The following is a 20,727-nucleotide window of genomic DNA, read 5'->3' on the forward strand; positions in this document are numbered from 1 at the left end:
TAAATTGAAATTAACTGCCATTTCTAAAAAGTCTTAGAATTTCAGTGTCAATCATGTCTTTCAGTTTTGTTCCTTGAATAGGACTTGTTACATTAAATTGTGTATATGTTTAAATAGATTATTATTTTGCAAATGCCACATATGTTCCGTATACTTTTTGAAATGGGAAATTTTAAGCATTACCTTAGTAGGAGTTTTCAACCACTGTCAAAAATCTTACCCATCTTCTCCATAGGAGGGAGGCAGTTGAGATATGGGGATCAGTCGTAGGTCTGGCTCTGTTCCAGGTTACTCTCTAATTTAAGCAACTTGCTTTGCCACAGTATGGTTCCATGTTTTTATCTACAGGATGGAGCTTCTATTTAATTAGTGATTTTCTAACATTTCTTAAAGGAATTTAGCTGAGGTTGGAAATAGGAGAGAAGACTGTTTTATCAATTCCATCAGCTACCCCTACTTATTCTTAGGACTACCTAGAACACATTTTAAAATGCTTGTAGTATGTTACACTCTTCTCCTTTTTATTCTAGAACCATATTTGTAACTGGAGGAATTTGAGAAAACTAGAGACTAAATTCATGTAAAGGGCTCTATTGGTATCTGTCTCCTAGGTAAAGTGCTTTTTTTTAAGCCTTCAGCTTACATTGGGACTCTCAAACAAACATATTCCTAATGCATGTGTGTGGGCTCTCACAACTCCCATATTTAGTACTGATGATTGCCTCTGAAAATATATTGCCAATGTCTCTGAGTTTGTATCACCAGCAGAAAAATTCAGAACATTTATAAGCAACACGACTATATTTTTACCAACTGCATGATAATGTTGCTTTGTTTCGAGACTGGAGAGCAGTGTCCTGGTCAAGAGATGATTTTTATAGGCAGAATCTAGCTTTCAAAATAAATGTACTACAATTTGCATTGTCTGCTTTATAAATCCTCAAATACATTAACAGAAATACTCTTTTTTAGTAATTAAATATTGAAATGGCCATATGTAACTTTCTATTATGAATAACCTAAAAATATGTAGATGAGAGAGGGCACCTGGGTGGCTCAGTTGTTAAGCATCTGACTTTGACTCAGATCATGATCTCACAGTTCATGAGCTTGAGTTCCACATCGGGTGAGCTTGAGTCCCTGCTTCAGGTGAACATGAGCTCCTCTTTGGTTAAAACATAAGCCCCAGGTGAGCCCCACTTCTCTTTGTCTCTCTCTATCTCTCTGTGTCTCTCTCTGCATCTCGCTCTGCCTGTCACTCACTTGCACACCCCTGTCAAAAAATACATAGATGAGAGAGGGGAAGTGGTTGAATTATATTAAACCACATATTTTTCATCTGTATGGAGAATATGTATTATTTGAAGTGACCAAGGTAGAGGAAAAAAAGGCAAAAAATACCAGAAAAGGATGGACGAAGGATGCCTTTAGCCTCTTACTAAGCACTTAAAAGAAGAGCTCTAAATACAGCATTAATTTCTATATTTGCCGCTGTACATTACATTCATTTCAGTAAGTATACATTTAAGTGTCCCAGTATACATAATGCATTAAGGAAGAACATATAACTACTGTTTGGATATTTGATCAGTGTCAGTGTTTAAAAGACGTCCTCATATTATAGAGTCTCGGGTAGTAGCAGCTCAGGTCTGATAGGCACTATGGCATATGCTGAATAGAAGAAATTTATTATTTATCCCCTTCAAGGTTTCACTAATGAATGACCTTTTGAAATATTATATTACAAAAAAATAAAATTTGAAATTCTATCATAATATTTACAAATGTTGCCTATCCTTAGTGTTCTTGCCATTTCTTAATGCCTTTATTCATTTTGAACAATGGACTATAGATCCATTTGCCTGAAATTTTATTTATAATACTGTTACCATTTAGCAGGATTGTATTGAAGAGTAGGCAGGAAATATGTTCATGGAGGCAAATATTAAATGGAATATTTTGTATCCTAATGTTGATGGTTCTGAGGAAATACTTATAAGAAAAAGAGGATTCTGCAACCAATAACACTGAAGGAAATGCATAATTACTGACAAAGGACAAATGTCTTTGGCCCTAAGGTTATATAAAGTACAGTCTTTTTGATGGTATGTTGGTAGCTACAGCTACTGGCTCAGCAGTCATGCTCTGGAAATTAGTAGACTGTGGCCATTTCTCCACCTACCTGGTCTTCTGTCACTTCTCATAAACTAAAAACCATTATCCACCCACTTACTGACCACTGTCATGGATCACCCACTTTCTTTGGCACATTACACCACTTTCTTTCATCATCTAATTTTATTGTATGTTTTCCAGCCTATATTCTTTCCTTAGTGTTACTTTAATTTCACCTCATTTTTTTCAATGCTAATTGTTTCTCTTAGTTTCATTTCTTCCTTTGTTTTTGTTTTTGTTTTCTGTTTGTTTGTTTTCATGTTCTCTTCCATTAATTTATGCCCTAGCTTCTCTACATACGTTGCTGTGCATTATTTTTCTGGAAAAGTGTCAGAGAGAATTGGTAGGTATCAGAGTCCCTCAGAATAGAGGATTAGTAAGCATCCTGATCCTCTTTTCTCAAGACTGATGGTATTTTCATAAAGCTCAATAGTTTGAACCATACAGCCTAAGGAATGAGTGTTGTTGATTGTTTTTGATCAAGGAAGAGATATTGCATATACTAACTGTGCATACACACACACACACACACACACACACACACACACATTTCAGGTGCCTTGGTGGCTCATTAAGCTACTAACTCTTGATTTCAGCTCAGGTCATGATCCAAGGGTCTTGGGATTGAGTTCTGCATTGGGCTGACAAAGTGGAGCCTTCTTGAGATTCTCTCTCTCCCTCCCTCTCTCTCTAACCCTCCTCTGCTCATGCTTGCTCACTCTCTCTCAATAAATAAACTTCAGAATGTGTGTGTGTGTGTGTGTGTGTGTGTGTGTAATATTAACTGAGGGGAGTTCAGAATGTGTGTGTGTGTGTGTGTGTGTGTGTGTGTGTGTAATATTAACTGAAGGGAGTTCAGAATGTGTGTGTGTGTGTGTGTGTGTAATATTAACTGAAGGGAGTTCCAGTTGTCCCACCTTTACTTCTTTGCCATGTTCCAAATTCTAGAATGCAAACTTCTGTGGACTGTATCACCCAGATTCTGTCATCTTTTGGCTTCAGGTCGAATTGAACCCATGGGAAACATTGACAGGAGATTAGAATGTGGATGGAGGAAGAAGTTAGAATATTTATTTCCTTTCCCTCATGCTTAACCACAATGGTTTGGCAGTAGCTGAGTTCCTCCACTAACTGACCACTGTTCTTGTTGTGTGGCTCCTTTCCTCTAGCCATAGCTTTCACCAAGTTCTGGTAACAGACGTAGGCAAAAACAATCCATCATCAGCAACTGATCATACCCATACTTCTGTAAATTACTCATTTATTAAATTATTTTCAGTTATCATGTAAAATGTATTTTCTGTATACTATAGGAAACCTGGCTGATATAAAAGAGTTAGGGAAAGATTAAAAACAATAAGAAAGAATAATTTTACAGTATTTCAGGAATGTGAGCTTTTACTTATGATAATGTCATAAAGAATAAGATAATGGAGTCTTAAAATATATTAAAAAAGAAAAGATGACAGAATTTCATGTTTTATTTGCTATACTTTAAATTTTTAGGACGTTAATTTTTTTCTTCTTTTTCTAAAATATTTTTTTAGTGTTTATTTATTTTTGAGAGACAGAGAGAGCATGAACAGAGGAGGGGCAGAGAGGGAGGGAAACAGAATCCGAAGCAGACTCCAGGCTCTGAGCTATCAGCACAGAGCCTGAATCAGGGCTCTAACTCACAAACTGTGGGATCATGACCTGAGCTGAAGGCAGATGCTTAACCAACTAAGCCACCCAGGTCTCCCCAGGAGGTTAAATTTCTAAACCTATTCAGTCATACACTGTCAACTATTATGGTATTTTCTTCTAAACAATAAGTTCTTTACACTCAAAATTCTTTATTCTCAAAAGGAAGAAAATAGTAATGCTCAAGTTAGTCTGTAATTTTGATGGTTGGTGGTTGCATTCTGTGAACTTTGTTTTACTTTAGAAAATATTGCTAAGGTGTTTATAGTAATTTTTTAATGTTTATATAAGAAAAAAGAGCATCCTCATGAAATTTCTATTTTAACCCACTGGGCAAAGAGTGCTGAATATACCATTATCCCAATATTAGATTCTACCCATGGCACCAACTATGACATTTTAACTCTATAAAAGATGGATACTGTGTAATTGGTGCATTTTGTTCTTAAGTATTTAAACTATATAAATAGAAATACAAAATTAGATGATATTATCTAGGAATACACTTTTTTAGCATGATGAATGCTATTCAAAAAAAATAATACTCAAGAGTACTATAATAGAATAACTCTAACTGTGAAGCATTGGTTAAGCCAAAAGCACATTCTGGATTGCCACCTCTTCTATTTTCCATAATTACTAGGAACATTAACAGGATAGTATCAAATTTGACTAAGAAGGAAAAACTCCATAAAGAGTATTTCTTTGATTTATTTTTTGCAAAAGACCAACTTCTTTATTCTGGTAGTCTGTAAGATAAAAATTAGGAGCCTAGTACTTGAGTGAAATGCTGGAAATAGTACAGTAAGTAATTCTGTTATCCAGAATAGAGACTTAACTATAGAAAGCAGCTTTAAAATAGGCTTTAAAGATATAATAAATACCTGTTTAACTGCAGCCCACACAATAGTTCTATTTTTTCTGTTTTTTAACTATATCTACTGAATGCCTATAAAAGAAACTTCCTTAAATTTATTTTTCATGTTTTCTTTTTTAATTAAGCAAGTGCTGTCTTCTATTTGACAATCAGTCATATTATTTTTCTCTTACAAAGGATAGCCATCATTGTTTTGAGAAAACATTGACTACTATTTCTATAAACAACCACGTCTCGGTGAATTTGTTAAATGTTTCTTTCATGACATCACATTCCATGTTTATATTTATCTTGACTTCTTATTATGAATTATATATGAATATATATATAATTATATATGTAATAAATATAAATGTACATATGTAATATATTACAAATGTACATATATATTTATAAATGCATGTATACATATATGCATACATATTTACAAAGTAAAAATAAATAAAGAGACAACCAAAAATAAGCAGTTTTATTTTACTCATTCTAAATTAGGAAAGTTTCTTATACTAAAATATATGATGATTTGGCTCAGAACATCTCATTTAATCTCATTGCACGCTAAATTCTTCATCTCTTAATGAAAAATCAAACATGGAATTCATTTATTTATACTTATCATTTATCAGTTAATACATGGCAATTTTTTTTTTCCACAGAAGCTTAAGCAAATAGTCAAATAACTTCTTGGGGAGATTTAAGTCCTAAAAAAGAAATAAAACATACTGCCAGATTGTGAGCTGAATTCCTAAGATGGCAATATAAAAATATTTTGTTTGTTTATTTTGCCTTCTTTTGTTACACTTGATTTTCATGGGCATTATTTGTGGTTATTAAGTGAACTTTTCACCATCTCCTAGAGAATAGATTGTTGGAGCTACTATAGTGTTAGATTTCAGCTTGTTAATGTAAGTTGGTGTTTTTACTTTGTTTTCTCCAGAATAAATATTCCTGTGGTTGTCTGTGATGCTGTTAGGGAAATAAACATGTTCGCCAAATGAGCAGTCCTGGAGCGGGCTTATAAAGCCACTAGAGTGACAGTCCTGTTCTTTATGCCAATATCAAATAAGGGATTAAATCAAGCAGATGTTCACTTTGGGCAAATGGACTAATTTTCTTTACTTTGACCTTTTCTACATTGTTCTGAAATAAGAGTTCACCTTTCTGATCTTCATAAATTTATATTGATTATCTGATAACAGATTTTTCTGGTGGGTAATCACTATAAGATTAGGGATAGTAAACTTGTCCGGTACTTAAATTGCCCCATGTCTGAAAATCACAGTGTAATTTCAATCAAGTAATTAAATAAACTGACTTTCATATGGAGCTTATGAAATTAGTCTTATTGCTCTGTATACTTGTAGTAGCTTGCTAAGGCTCCCATAACAAAGTACACAAGCAGGGAGGCTTAAACAACAGAACTTCATTTTTTCACAGTTCTGGAGGCTGGAAGTCCAAGACCAGGGTGATGGCAGCCTTAATTTGTTCTGAAGCCTCTTTCCGTGGTGTATAGATGGTCATCTTCTTGCTATGTCTTCACAAAACCTTTTCCTGTCTGTGTACTCCCCTGGTCTCTCTTTCTCTTTTATAAGGACACTGGTCATATTTGAGGATCCCACTCTTTTCTGTCTCCAAATACAGACATCCTGGGTGGAAGAGGAAACCGTTCAGTCTATAACAATACTTTATCCTCCTATAGGAGGACTCCTAGGCTGGCTTTCTTGAAAACAGTGCTAGACGGTAAAGTGGCAAAGAACTCAACAGTCAGTCTGATTTAGATTCATATACTAACACCTTCATTTACTTGTTTTTAATCCCCCTCTTTGGTCAAATTATGTAAATTTTCTAGATCTTAGTTTTCCCAACTACAAAGTGAGCTCTGTCTACTGCTATACAATAAAATTATGAGTATTAAATGAAATATATTAAGTAGATATTCTATTGCAGAGTTTCTCAACCTCAGAACTATTAATATTTGAGTCTGATCATTCTTTGTTGTGGGGCCAGAATTGCCTCCCCCACCCATTGAGAACCACACTGGCCAACTTCCTGGTACCAAAGTGCTTAACAGATGTCAGCCATAAGTTATTTACTGAATAGTTACAAAAAGCTATGCAACATTGGAGATGTTCATAGGCAAATTCTTACAATGACTCTACTTTTTATGTATAAATTGAATCTCTGGTAGACTGAGAATCATTTAAAATGATGATTAACTGTTTGAGTATGTATTTAATGATGTGATTATTTCCTTTACATCCAAGGAAATCTGAATTGATCTTTTAGGGGGTTTCAACTTACTCTGTCAATTTTCATTTTAATTTGAAAATTTCCAAACATACACATATGTTGAGAGATTGTTATAATCACCCATCGCCAAGTTTAACCTTAGTTTCAACATTTTGCCACATTTGTTTTATCTTTCTGGAATGAATTTATACACCCAAAGAGGGAAAATGGGAATAGTTTATGTAAGTAACTCGGATATGATTCATTCTAGTAAAATGTCCTTCTCATCTTTCTATCCAGTCCCACTTATCGTTTTAGCAATAGACTCCATCTCTGTAGAAATACACAGTTCATTCAGTTTGAATACTTGTATCAAAAGTGTACACATTTGGGTTTTTCTTGAGTTTTACTTCCTTCATAGGCATAGTATCTGTTCTGAGAAGGAGTTCTGGCTAGACCCTACAGTGATAGTCATCAGTGTTTTAAAGTGTCACCTCTTTGGAGGAGTTTCATCTTACTGTTTTTATTTCTGTTTTCTCTGAGTGATAGTGAATTATCTGACCACATTTGGCACAGCTGAATAAAAATTTAAAAATGTATTTGAAATTTTGATAGTTTTTCATTTACTAGTGAATGAGGAATATGGCAAAAACAATTCTCAGTCTTGAAAATCTAATTTATAAAAAGGTACTTATTACTGGACTTACAGTACCTTTTTTCGTTAATGAACACTTTCTCAGAATTTCTAATAGATCCAAAAATAAATATAGAGAAATATTGGAATGCTTGTGCAAATTAAGGAATTTCCATTTTCCTCATTCATAGCTTTTGAAAAAATTTTTGAAGAAATCTATCTCATTTTAAAGTTCCTTAATCTTAAATCACCAAACACGTTTATTATATCTCATGTACCTTTAGGACCCTGGAATCTCTTGAATCAAAAATTCACATTTGTGGTGCTCAATCTACTCTTCACATTTAAACCTAGTCCTATAATGAAAGTATAATTATGAAATAATTTTAACCTGCAACTAAACAGTTTTATGACTGTTAAATCTGCCTAATACATCGTCGTCTGTCACACTTATTTTCCTCCATCCCTATCTGAGCTCATCTTGCATGTAGAAATATTCATAGAATCTCGGTGACTAAAAATAGTTTATAGTTGTCTTCTAGTCACTTTATCTCCGAGGTAAACATCTCATCCTGGATATATAATTTAATCAATTTGAAAATGGGAGAAAACAGTACAATGACCTATAGTTTTAAGGATTTAAGTTGGGAGCAATGGGATGGATATATATATACATATATATATACATGTATATATAAATTTAAATGAATTTCATTTAAATGAATTTAAATTTATATATACATGTATATATTTATTTAAATACTGGATTGTATTTGTTTCTGTTGATGCTTCCATTATTTGTGAGCAGGATTGCATTCATTTCTTCCCAGTGGTCGAATCAGGCTATCTCTGAGCAAAGCAAGCTCCTGTGCCAGATCCTGCATTCTCTTAACTGGTAATAAAGAACCTTGCTGGCCTGACAGGTTGTCACAGCAATTATTCACATGAAGTTCCGTAGCAGTTGTATCTGTCAGCCCATGTAGTATTGAATATTTTAACTGGCAGTCTTCCAAGACTGAACATTAATCTTACCATCTCCTATTACAGTCCCTAATCAAGATATTCCAGGGGTGATTGCACTAACATTGTTTGAAGACTACATCTACTGGACTGATGGGAAAACCAAGTCACTCAGCCGTGCCCATAAAACCTCGGGAGCAGACAGACTCTCACTGATTAACTCATGGCATGCCATCACAGATATCCAGGTGTATCATTCTTATAGACAACCTGATGGTAATTATTCTTTCCATGATTTCCATAAGTGCATCAACATCTTTTAGTAACATTACATTTTTGTTTCCTCCATGGTGAAGTGTAAATTTGTTTTTGAAAACAAGTACCAAATTTCATTATTTAGCACAATTGTATAGGATGGATTCAATTGATGTGAAATATGTCTGTTAAGGAGTATGATTAGAAACTCAGTAATAGAGAATTATTAATTTGAAATGACAATAATACATGTAGTTGGAGAAATAAAGGATGCATTCTTGAAGTGATTTATTTACAAAATAGCTATAGGAGTCTTACTTTCTGGAATGCTGGGTGAAAGGAATTATAGTGAAGCATCTACGGGGCTCTAAAAATGAGGAAGATATCAAGTTTGCTTCAACATATGTCTAGTAGGAATTCTATCAGGCCTTACAGAATAAAGATTTGATTATTTTGCTTAAAACACTATTTGGCTTAGAAAACAAGGCCACTTCACTGTTATTTGTAGCTCATTGTTTCATTGTTTTATTTTACATTTATATTTCTAAACACATGTATGTCTTCATCCAAAATGCTTCTAGTCTGTATTTTTCTGATGGACAGGTTTTTCTCTACAAGATTGCTTGTTTTTGTGGAAGTGTATCCTCAAAGTTTCTTAATGGAAAAATAAATACCATTGAACAATGAGTAGAACTTATCACAAAATACAATTATATTTATGGCCTTGATGAATTCTTGATTACAAAATTCAACATGTTAGGAAGTTGAAGCATCATTCTCTAATCCCATGTTATATTATTGGTCTTGATTTTTCTGTTTTATTGTTTCTTTCTCATCTGTAGTCTCTAAACATCTCTGCATGATAAATAATGGAGGTTGCAGTCATCTGTGCCTGTTAGCCCCCGGAAAGACTCACACCTGTGCATGTCCCACCAACTTCTATCTTGCAGCTGACAACAAGACTTGCTTATCCAACTGCACAGCCAGTCAGGTGAGTAGAAGTCCAGAAATCATTTCATGAGATGTATCATCAAGCTGTTGGATAGATTTTGCCTGAACTTTGTTTATTGGCTTAAACCATTTCAAAATGTCATCTTTCGTTGTTGTTTAGCATCATATTTTATACATCATATAGAGGGTCACAGAGTAAGAGAAAAGCAATCAATGTACATCATTAGAATGAGACCTTAGGAAATAAGATGTACAAATACAGGACAAAAAGAGAAACAGAAACAAAACTAAAAGCCATTTTTACACAGCTCTGCACAAAACAGTGGTTCAACTCACGAGTCACCCAACAGAACCATCAGAAGAGATCTGACATATTTGAAGAAGGCAAGGTGATTGAGCCATTGCTATATGCACTTTAAACAAAGAAACAAATCTCCCTAGATAATCTGTTCTATCACCATCTCTACTTCTCTTCCATTCCTCAGAGCAAGTGATGTGGAAAAAAAGATGAATTGGACAAAATGTTATCTTCTAGATTTTTTACTGAAATGTTATATGATCTAAATAATTTCCTTCTAAAACCTCTTTTTCTTCAGCATGTAATTATTTTCAGTAAGGACATTAAAATTTCTACTCAGTGGTAGTTGGATGAATTTGATATTATTACTTTCAATTTTTAGGTAACAGTCATATGACATTATAAGATCTAATTTTGTTATATTTGAGTCACTGTTAATTTAAGATAAAATTGTCAAAGAAACTATGATTTTTTAAATTACTAAATTTGTTCCTAGAATTCTGTATTTTAAATTTGCTAGTTTTCTAATTCTAGCAGTGACTTCATGTTAAGTCTCTTAGGATATGCTTATTTTCAGAATCAAGAGGCTAATACAAGCTCACCCAGCTTTGAAAGTTATCACTATGAGTATCACCAGATATAATGGTATAAATGCAAAAGATCAGACCACTTTGAGGAAGGCAGCCTCAGTTTTCTCATATTTTAAATGCAAATGATAATATTTCCAGGCTGCTGTTATGGAGATCAAATGGAAAAAGCTCTTGGTACACAGAAAATGCTATTATTGCCCTTGCTCTGTAATGCAACCAGAACATATTTAAGGGGATTTGTGCAATTAGTTTAAGCTGCCATCAGGAAGTTCTGATGTGTAATTGGAAGCACAGGTCACAGTTTCTTCTTTCTTTACAAAGTGTGTTGTTCTAATTATAATCCTCTGCTTGTGTAAATAAAATATGTTATCTTTAGAGAACTAGAAATTTAAGTCACAGTGAGAGGTGAAATAGGCAACTTAATTATTCCTAAAGAGAGAATTTAAGGGAGAAATCACAGGTATTTAAGTGTTTTCTTTTTTTCATGTTTATTTATTTTTGAGAGAGAGAGAGGTAGAGAGAGAGAGGGAGACACAGAACCTGAAGCAGGCTCCAAGCTCTGAGCCATCAGCACAGAGCCTGACAGGGGGCTCGACCTCAAGAACTGTGATATAATGACCCAAACTGAAGTCGATGCTTAACTGACTGAGCCACCTGGGTGCCCCAGTTTTTTAAATATTTTTAAATATAATTCTTGTTAGGGCTGTTTAGTTTAGAGAAATCTCCTGCTTAAACTCCAGGTTACTCTGAAGTAACCTCTGGTCCTTTGTTCTGGAGTGGTCCATGAGTTACTCTGTTGAGGTAATACAGTCTTATGTGACTTAGAAAATATGCCTGCTTATGCCAGTTACAGTGTGATGAGCCTTAGGAGCCTGCCTGCCGGAAATAGAGTAAAGCCAAAAGCTGCTTGACACCCAGAGGTACATCTCAAACAGTAAGACATAGGGAGTCAAATATCAGCCTTGATGTAATCATAAAAGGGATAAAACATTTCAAATTATTATATAGGAAAACCTTTAGTTGTGCTTATTCATTGCAAAAAAAAATCAGAAAAATGAAATTAATACCTAAATTAACCCAGGAAAAAAATTACTCATGTAATTAAATTATTTCCCAATTTGGTATCGATGAGGACACAACAAAAATAGTTCTAACCTTTTTAAAAATTTTTTAATGTTTATTTATTTTTGAGAGAGAGAGAGAGCTTGAGCGAGGAAGGTGTAGAGATGGAAGGAGGCACAGAATCCTAAGCAGGCTCCAGGCTCTGAGCTGTCAGCACAAATCCTGATGCAGGGCTTGAACTCACCATCTGTGAGATCATGACCTGAGCCGAAGTTGGATGCTTAACCGACTGAGCCATCCATTAACCCCAATATAACTTTAAAATACCCCAATAGTGTTTTACATGAGGTTTTTAAAAAATTCAACAATAAGACAGAACAAGAAGAAGCCAAATTGTGGGTCAGATATCCTTGTTGTCAGCAATAATTCCTGAAAAGAAGAGTCATCGCTTATTGTTTCTTTCATTTTTATGAAAAACTTAATGAAGAACTTTTAATGCTATCCATTAGTGGTTATCCCAGTAAGTCTTATGGTTTATGCAGCCATTTACTGCTGATTTTCTCCTGATGCAGTGAGAAAAGAAACTATCTATTGTACGTGTCTTGCGAAAAAGTTAATTCATAGAAACACAATTTTTAGTGAAGCTTAAAATTAAAGTGAAACAAATAATATAGATATTTCAGAATCATACTATTAAATATTCTGATAAAAATGTTACATTTTAAATTTATCATACCCAAAGATGTTTTTATTTTATTAACATCTAATGAATGCAACCAATGATACATCCCTTGAATGGTATTGATTTTTAGAAAAGTAAAGTAGATAAATCATACCAGTAAGAATTCTATTCGAATTGAAAATGAACATGAAAATTGAGTAAAAAAATCAAGATAAAATCCAATTCTTGTAGCACTTATCACTTCACATATTAAATTTAAATCATTTTTATTTCATAATAAAAAGTAAATTAAAAATATTTTTAAATGGAGACTTTTTCTATCATAAGTAAGCTTTACTTGTGTATGCAGGATATATGTTTTATACTTGTATCCATTTTAGTAGACATGTATTTAGTAGTTTCTTTATAGCTGCTTCTTGTGGGTGATAATTGCAGTTTGCAATTTATTTTATGAAGATATTAGTCTTGGAGAACATTTACCGTGACAAATGTTTTATATTTATATTTAGCATTTATCTTTTTTAAGTTACTGTATTTAAGTATGAGAAAAATGAAGCCCAGACACAAAATAGAAGAAATCGTCCTCTGTGGGTAATGAATAAAATGTTGATTAACATAAAAAGTAACATAGTAAGTATATTTTACCCTGGTCTTCACTTAGCTCAAAACCTATTTATGTTCTTATTAAAAAGGAAATGGCAAGCACAATCGTCATATCATACATAATTCCAACAGTTGGTGTTTATTTAAATCAGGCATATGTAGTGAGTTTTAAAATATGTATTTTAGATATTTTTCAAATCTTGATTGGGAAGGCTTTGAATATACTCAAGAGGTATGAAATCCTCTTACTAATGTACTTTGATATACTGTAATGACTGGAAATGTTTAATGTTCAGGGCAATTGCTTTCAGAGTTAGCCTTATATCCCCAGACAGTCACTATCTATAAAGGTAATATATTTCCTGTGGTAATTTATGAAAACCACCATAGACATGACCACAGGCTAAGCAAATATGGGAAAATCAACTGAACAGTCAGCTCTTCTCTTGGATTCACAGAGCTCTATTCCCTCCCATATTGCTACTGGAAGAAAAAAATCACTCTCTTATTTAAGAAAATTGTGTAAATCTGCCTTTAATCAACTTCATGGTATTCAGAGAGGTTCAGCAAAGGCTAGCATCAAATTCTCTCTTACTTGAAGAAAGTAGTAGTATTTTATTTTATTTATTTTTCATTTCCAAGTTTATTTATTTCGAGAGAGAATGCTTGGAGTGCATGTGCTCACTCAGGCAGGAGAGGGCCAGAGAGAGGGCCAGAGAAGCAGCGAGGCATGGAGAGAAAGAGTCTGAGAAGGCTCTGTGCTGTCAGACAGTGGGGAGCCTAATGTGGGATTTGAATTCCAAACTGTGAGATCATGACCTGAACCCAAATCAAGAGTCCAACACTGAATCAACTGAGCCACCCAGGCACCCTAGTAGTCTTGCTAATAATCTGTTTCATTAGGCAAAATTATACCTAGGCTGTATTTTTCGATGTTGCATATCTCTGTTTGGCATACATCATGCTAAAATAAATGTCACCTTGCTTTCAAGTTACTCACATGAAAATTACAACCAAATCACTTCAAAAAGAAAATTAATAAATCTTAGAAAATTATCAAGCTAGTATTTTCAATTCTAGATAAATTTTATACACATGCTTCTCACTGAATTTCTATTGAAATAAAGATGAAGATAATTTGATAGTGCTGGAAAAAATTTACTAACCTTAATCTATCGTTTGGTTTTAATAATTTAAAGTAAATTTTTAATGACAATTATTTTAGATACATGTACACTCTGTATGTAAAGTGTGATTTTTCTTTAATTTCTTTTACCTTATGAGAGTAAAATAACTCCTGTTTTAGGAGAAGAATTTGAATTCAGATCACCTTTCTTACAAAAAATCCAATAATAATCTTCTGAAATATATTTCTAGGAAAAAGTTACTTGTGTGCCAAATAAGTAAATACTAACATATAACAAAATCAACTAATTTCTCTATTATTAATCTTCCACTTAATGGTTATTTCAAAAGAAAGGAGTTAAAACCACCTCTGAAAGTAATAGAATTATTATTTTTCTTATGATATTTAAATATTTTAAATGGAAAGGATGATAGAACAAATAGAACACATTAATAAATATGTCAGTGAATAATGTTTTGGATAATCTTGAGAACAAGTTTTATTACAATAAGTTTCCTTCAATGTTTCTATTTTTTAAAAATATAATTTTCAAACAAATCATATTCAGCAAAAAATCTATTGCAACCTTATTTTTCACCTTTCTTTTTTGACATGCAACTATTCATTTTAAGTTATACACATTTATTATTTATAAGTTCTTTGTCAGGCTTTGTAGGGGAGGATGTTATACAGGGTGGTAAGTCATTGACCAAAGTAGCCTTAACATTCCTCAGCTTGACTAAACTTTAGACAGTTTCTTCCTGACTGTAGGCCCCTGAATTCCTTTTCTTAGAGCTCTTACTTTAGAAAACTTGTAATTGTGAATTATTTCTCTGCCTCTTTGAGATGTAAATTTTCTCCCAGCCTCTTGCCAGGAATGCCCTCCTCAAGGAGCTGGAGACCATCCCAGAGAAATTTAATCATCGAGAGGTGCCATGGTGGCTCAGTTGGTTAAGCATCTGACTTCAGCTCAGGTCATGATCTCATGTTTCGTGAGAGACCCGCAGCTGTATGCTGACAACTCAGAGCCTGGAGCCTGCTTCAGACCCTTTCTCTCTGCCCCTCCTCCCCTGCTCATGCTCTGTCTGTCAAAAATAAATAAGCTTTGAAAAAAAATATAAGAAAGGTTATCATCAAAAAAGATAGTCCAAGCCTGTGTTAGTTTCTTGGAATTGGAAGGTAGGAGCCCAGCTTTGATAAGTACCACTTAGCAAATACAGATGGTCTAATCATGTTGACTATACTTTTCCATTAGTTTCTCCCATAGGTTAAACCCACTCCCTGCCTTTTGCTTCAGTGAAGTTCAGTACAATCTCTCTCCACTATTGCCATAGTCTTAAATAAAATCTTCCTTGACTATTTTACTTTCCAGTGCAGTTTTGTACCTATTTTTTAGTTATGACGATTCATTTTATTTATCCTAAAAAATCATGCATACTTAATAAAGAATTTTGAAAACTGAAAATAACTTTACCAGTTTTAACTACTTTAAAGAAGTGCCCTTAAAATTTATGTGGTAAGATATTCATTATGGGTAAAGGAAGTATGTTCAGAAAATTCCATGGAATCACAACATGACAGTGCAGGAAAGGATCATCCAGACTATCTTAAACTCCTCATTTGGAGACTAAGGAACAGAGACTGATTGATGTTAATCAAATTGTCCAAGATTGCTAAGAAAATGCAATTCAATCATCTTAAATCAAATTAACTAAATTAATTCAACTTTTCAATTAACTCAGGATAACTTTTCCTGATATTTCTGGGGATTTTTATCTATATTCAGCATTTAGGCAAGCTTTTTGTAAAGGCCTAGATAATAAATATTTTAATTTTGGCCACGTAGTCTCTGTAGCAACTACATAACTGTTGTTATGGTGCTAGAGCAGCCATAGATAACATGTAAATTGGGTAAGCTTGTCTGTGCTCCAGAAATCCCAGGAGATTTTCCTGCACAATGTGCTTTCCTGGCAGATCATTTTGTTACTTGTTGTACATTTATTCCCTATTATGGAATGCTCTAAGACTACCATAGTTCACATTTGCTGCAAGAGAGTGAGTTGGGCTGCTTAGAGCTGGTAAGTTTTTAAGTATCTATTTTATATGGTGATAGAGTTCTTCAACCTTTCTTCATTTTTTTCCCTTAAGTTCCGTTGCAAAACTGATAAATGTATTCCATTCTGGTGGAAATGTGATACTGTGGATGACTGTGGCGATGGATCTGACGAACCTGATGACTGTCGTGAGTACATCGGTGAATGTAGGAATTTAGAATTTACAGTTCCTCAAATCCCAGACCTTGGAAATGAAAGCAAGCCCTTAAATCTTGCCTTCTGATGCTTTTCCAAAATCTTTAAAATTATAACAAAATTTGTTAAAATATCTTGGGTATGTCTCTGTTAACTCTTGCATTTAGAATGATGCTATCAGCAATTTTTGTTATTGTTTTGTCTTAAAGTTTCTTACTTGTAGAATAATTACACTCCTCATGTAGTAATCAGTATAGTAACAATCAGCATATTTTGACTGGATATATCACCAAATTAGAAGCTAAAATGGGCAACCTTTTAGAATGCCATTCAATAACTAATATCCTACTTGAAGGGATTAATCTTTAAACTTTTCTGACAGTATTAAAATACTGAGATTCCGTAAAAGTGAGATCTTTCCGATATAAACCATTAGTTTGTTCTTCAGCAATTTAGATGCTCTTAGTAGTTGCCTTAAAATAACTACCAATTATATTTTGACTCCAAGTATAATTGGCATGGTTAGGTGCCACGTACATACATACATATATACACACATGTGTTTGTATGTGTATGTATATATGACATGTACATATGTTCACACATGTGTATATATGTATGTGGCGCATGTATATACCTTTAGGTATCTTTGGTAACTTTGGTTGTAATGGACATGCAATAAACTTTTCTTGATAGACTTATAGTTCACTCCATGGGTCACTCCAATACTGTCCTGTCAAGTTAGATGCTTTTCGTCAATCATGGTAATTCCCTCAAATCTCAGAGGATAGTTGCCATGACTTGATCTTGACAATTGAGTTCAGGAACCTTGGTCTTGCACTAAAGAAAGACAGTAACCTGTCTTAGTAAAAGCTAGTTTCTTTCTGATGTAGAACTTTCCACCATATAATTACAAAACTGTTTTAAACTTAAGGTCTCTAGATAGTTACTTACATGAGATGGATTCCATCTCTTTGGTCACTATCAAGTGTATAAAACATTTGAAGTTATTTCACATAGTTCATTTTTATCTTTGAAAGCAGCAAATTGTATATTCAACAAAAAAGGAAAAACTTACAGAAGTCATTGGTTTTCTAATGTTCTGTTCATGTTTCTGGAAGGTCCATTGGTCTTTGATTTTTTACACAATTTTTGTTTTTACTATGGTACGTAATATATAAAAGTAGATTCTGTGTGAGATAGGTATCCTATTATGCCTGAAGTATTCTTTTATTAAAGTTATTGAATTAAAAGGACTATTAGAGGAACAATTATATTGCTGAACAACTGAGATTTACTCATTAAAAGAAAGTTATTAATTTCCCCATAATAAAGTAAACTTTCCTACAATAGGGTGCTTAAAGTAAATACAACTTATTTTGTAATTGATAGAAATAAAGAAATCAGTCCTCATATTAAGATGACCTTTCCTGCCCAGATTCACTAACATGTTCTCTGAGGAAATCCCACTATAATGACCTACAGTTACAGTCAGTGACACCCAGGGCTTTCCTTTCTAAAATATCTGCAGCTGACTGGAATATTGGTTCTATCACCATACCGATATGAAAAAGTAACCAAAGGTTTAGCATAAGTTTTTCACATTTACACAGTTTCAGACTACATGGTGAAAAAATATAACTTTAATGTCTTTTGAGAGGAACCAAAGAGACATCTGGTATCTAAGAGTCTCTGCATCATCCTTATCCTGGTTAAATACCAATTCAACATGTTTTTATTGGTGACATTATCTCTGTGATCTTTTAGTAAATGATCTTTTACTTGGAGTCGACGGGTTAACAGCACTGAACATCTGTAGGCATGAAGCTTTATTTTGAGAGTTATGGTGAGGTGGAGAGTGATGTACATGAGTCTGTGGAGTGTTTAGAATTCATTTGTCAGTAGCTGCATCATCAAAATTTGCAGGTACTAAGTTACTGCCAAAATTGATAATTTCACCTGAAAAGGCTGGAAAGCTTACTCCCAGTTCCACATACTTGCAAACTTCAATAATGTTATTTAGATAAATATGGTTAAGAGTAATGCATCTTGAATTCTCTGGCATCATAAGTTTTTAATTACATTTTCTATGATGCTCCAGTACACCAAGGACCATTCTAGAGACATACTTGAAAGTCAGGTAGGCTTCCAGTTATTTCCCAGGCATTGAAACTCTTCTGATAGTTAATAACCCTTCTTTTGGGAAGGTTGGTTTGGTAGCAAAGGAATATTCAAAAAGTTATATATGAAGCAACAGGAAATAGAGGAAATGCACATGTTTAGAATGTGAGAAAATTAAGTATCACATAGTTTAAACACTTAGTGTAATTAACTAATAAATGTTATAGATTGGAGTTAAACATTTTAGAACTCACTTCTCTAGAAGTCAAGCATATATTGAGTTATTTTTTAATGTTAAGGAAAATTTTAATTAATATCATAAATATAAAAGCATAGTTAATTTTCCAAAGAAAGTTTAAAGTATTACTTATTAATATTTGGTTGACTTATTTGAATAACTAAGCAGGATATTAATTATGTCAAAGTCAGTGATTAGTAATGTACATTAGGATCATCAGTCAAAAGGTAAGTGTTGTATTACAGGCAACTGACTTCAGAGTCAGATCTGGATCTAAATTCCAGGTCTGGTACTTGAAACTTGAACATCCTTGGGTAAATTATTAATATCCGTAAGACCTAGCTTCCTTATTTATAAAATGGTCATGGTGATGTTGAGGGGAGAAGGTTACGATAGATTCAATTCATAGTTAATATGTGAAAGGGCCTAGCCCAGTGTCTAATACAGAGTAGATGCTCAATATATCCTACCTTATTATTATGATTATCGTTATCATTATATCTTTTAAAAAATGTTTTAATGTTTATTTATTTTTGAGAGAAAAAGAAAGAGAGACAGAGCATGAGAGGGGAGGGCCAGAGAGAGAGGGAGACACAGAATCCAAAGCAGGCTGCAGACTCTGAGCTGTCACCACAGGCCCAACCAAGAGGCTGGAACTGACATGACCTGACCTGATCCAAAGTCGGATGCTTAAGCAACTGAGCCAACCAGGCACCCAATCATTATTTCTTATATAAACTCAAAAGTATGGCAAAATGCATCATCATGTGGGATTTCTTTCTGTTAATTTATGAAATGTAATCTGGAGGCCATCTGAGTTGCTCACAGTTTAGCTGTACTGTAATCTGAATCTAATAGCTATCTAGATGTGAGGCGTTTGCAATGTGCTCTAGGATATGTTTAATATAATGAAATAATAAATGTTTTTAATGTCAGAGAAGCTTTTTTAAGAAGTCATGAGCTGAGACTGGCATTCGATGATACCTGTATGTTTTCTCCCGTAGCTGAATTTAAATGTCAGCCAGGCAGATTCCAGTGTGGAACAGGACTCTGCGCTCTTCCCGCTTTCATCTGTGATGGAGAGAATGACTGTGGAGACAATTCTGATGAACTCAACTGTGGTAGGTGATTACATTCTTAACCAAGGAACATAAATCTCATTCTTAACTGATTATGTGTGCACTGATTTAAATTCAGACACAGGATTCAGCACAGATTTCTTTGTATTTTCTATCTTTTAGACACACATGTCTGCCTGTCAGGTCAGTTCAAGTGTACAAAGAACCAAAAATGTATCCCGGTAAATCTCCGATGTAATGGACAAGATGATTGTGGGGATGAGGAAGATGAAAGGGACTGTCGTAAGTCATGTTAAAATGTTCTGTCTTGTCTTACTTCACTTGTCCCAAGTGAAATTGGCCTAAAAATTATTATTATGAACCACACAGAGTAGAAAAACATGACACCAATTATGGGTAAACAGTTTCAAACAGGTATCTATTGGAATGGGTTATTTAAGAAGCTCTCTGTAAAGAATATAGAGAAAATTAAAACATGGTAGTCTTTACTTATAAAACTACCTGAAGATTATGGCAAACAGAAAACAACATGCGTTCATTCCCACCATCCTTAAGAGAAGCAGCAAAAGCCACATTACAGGTGACTGTGGTGTTTTATTCATAAACTAATTTTTTGTGTGTGTCCCCATTAAGTAGCTACTGGTAATTTTCTTCTACTGATTAATTAGTTACTTGAAATCAAGTCCATGAATTACTACTGCGTTTTCCCCCATAAAATACATAATGAATACATGATGAGCAAAATAACATAACGAAACTATTTTGTTAAAAACTGTAAATAGTATTTTACTTAATGTATCTTAACAAGCTATTTCAAAGAACAATAGTAAAATATCTTCTATTCTTTTCACCTCTTATCTCCATTCCCCACCAAAAATCAAGTTAAATTAAATTAAAGATAAAACAGTTTATATT

General features: G+C 33.7%; 1 protein-coding gene across 1 annotated transcript in view; it reads left to right on the plus strand.

Moving 5' to 3' along the window:
• Positions 1-20,727, plus strand: part of LRP1B (LDL receptor related protein 1B) — a 1,854,983-nt gene that overhangs the window by 1,627,089 nt on the left and 207,167 nt on the right. Inside the window, exons 61-65 of the mRNA XM_077767810.1 lie at positions 8,646-8,834; positions 9,656-9,804; positions 16,274-16,367; positions 19,738-19,854; positions 19,975-20,094. Of these exons, the coding sequence (XP_077623936.1) occupies positions 8,646-8,834; positions 9,656-9,804; positions 16,274-16,367; positions 19,738-19,854; positions 19,975-20,094 (669 nt within the window). The remainder of the gene's footprint in view (positions 1-8,645; positions 8,835-9,655; positions 9,805-16,273; positions 16,368-19,737; positions 19,855-19,974; positions 20,095-20,727) is intronic.

This window comes from Crocuta crocuta, unplaced genomic scaffold (genome assembly GCF_008692635.1).
Source record: "Crocuta crocuta isolate KB4526 unplaced genomic scaffold, BGI_CrCroc_1.0 scaffold154, whole genome shotgun sequence".
Lineage (NCBI taxonomy): Eukaryota > Metazoa > Chordata > Mammalia > Carnivora > Hyaenidae > Crocuta > Crocuta crocuta.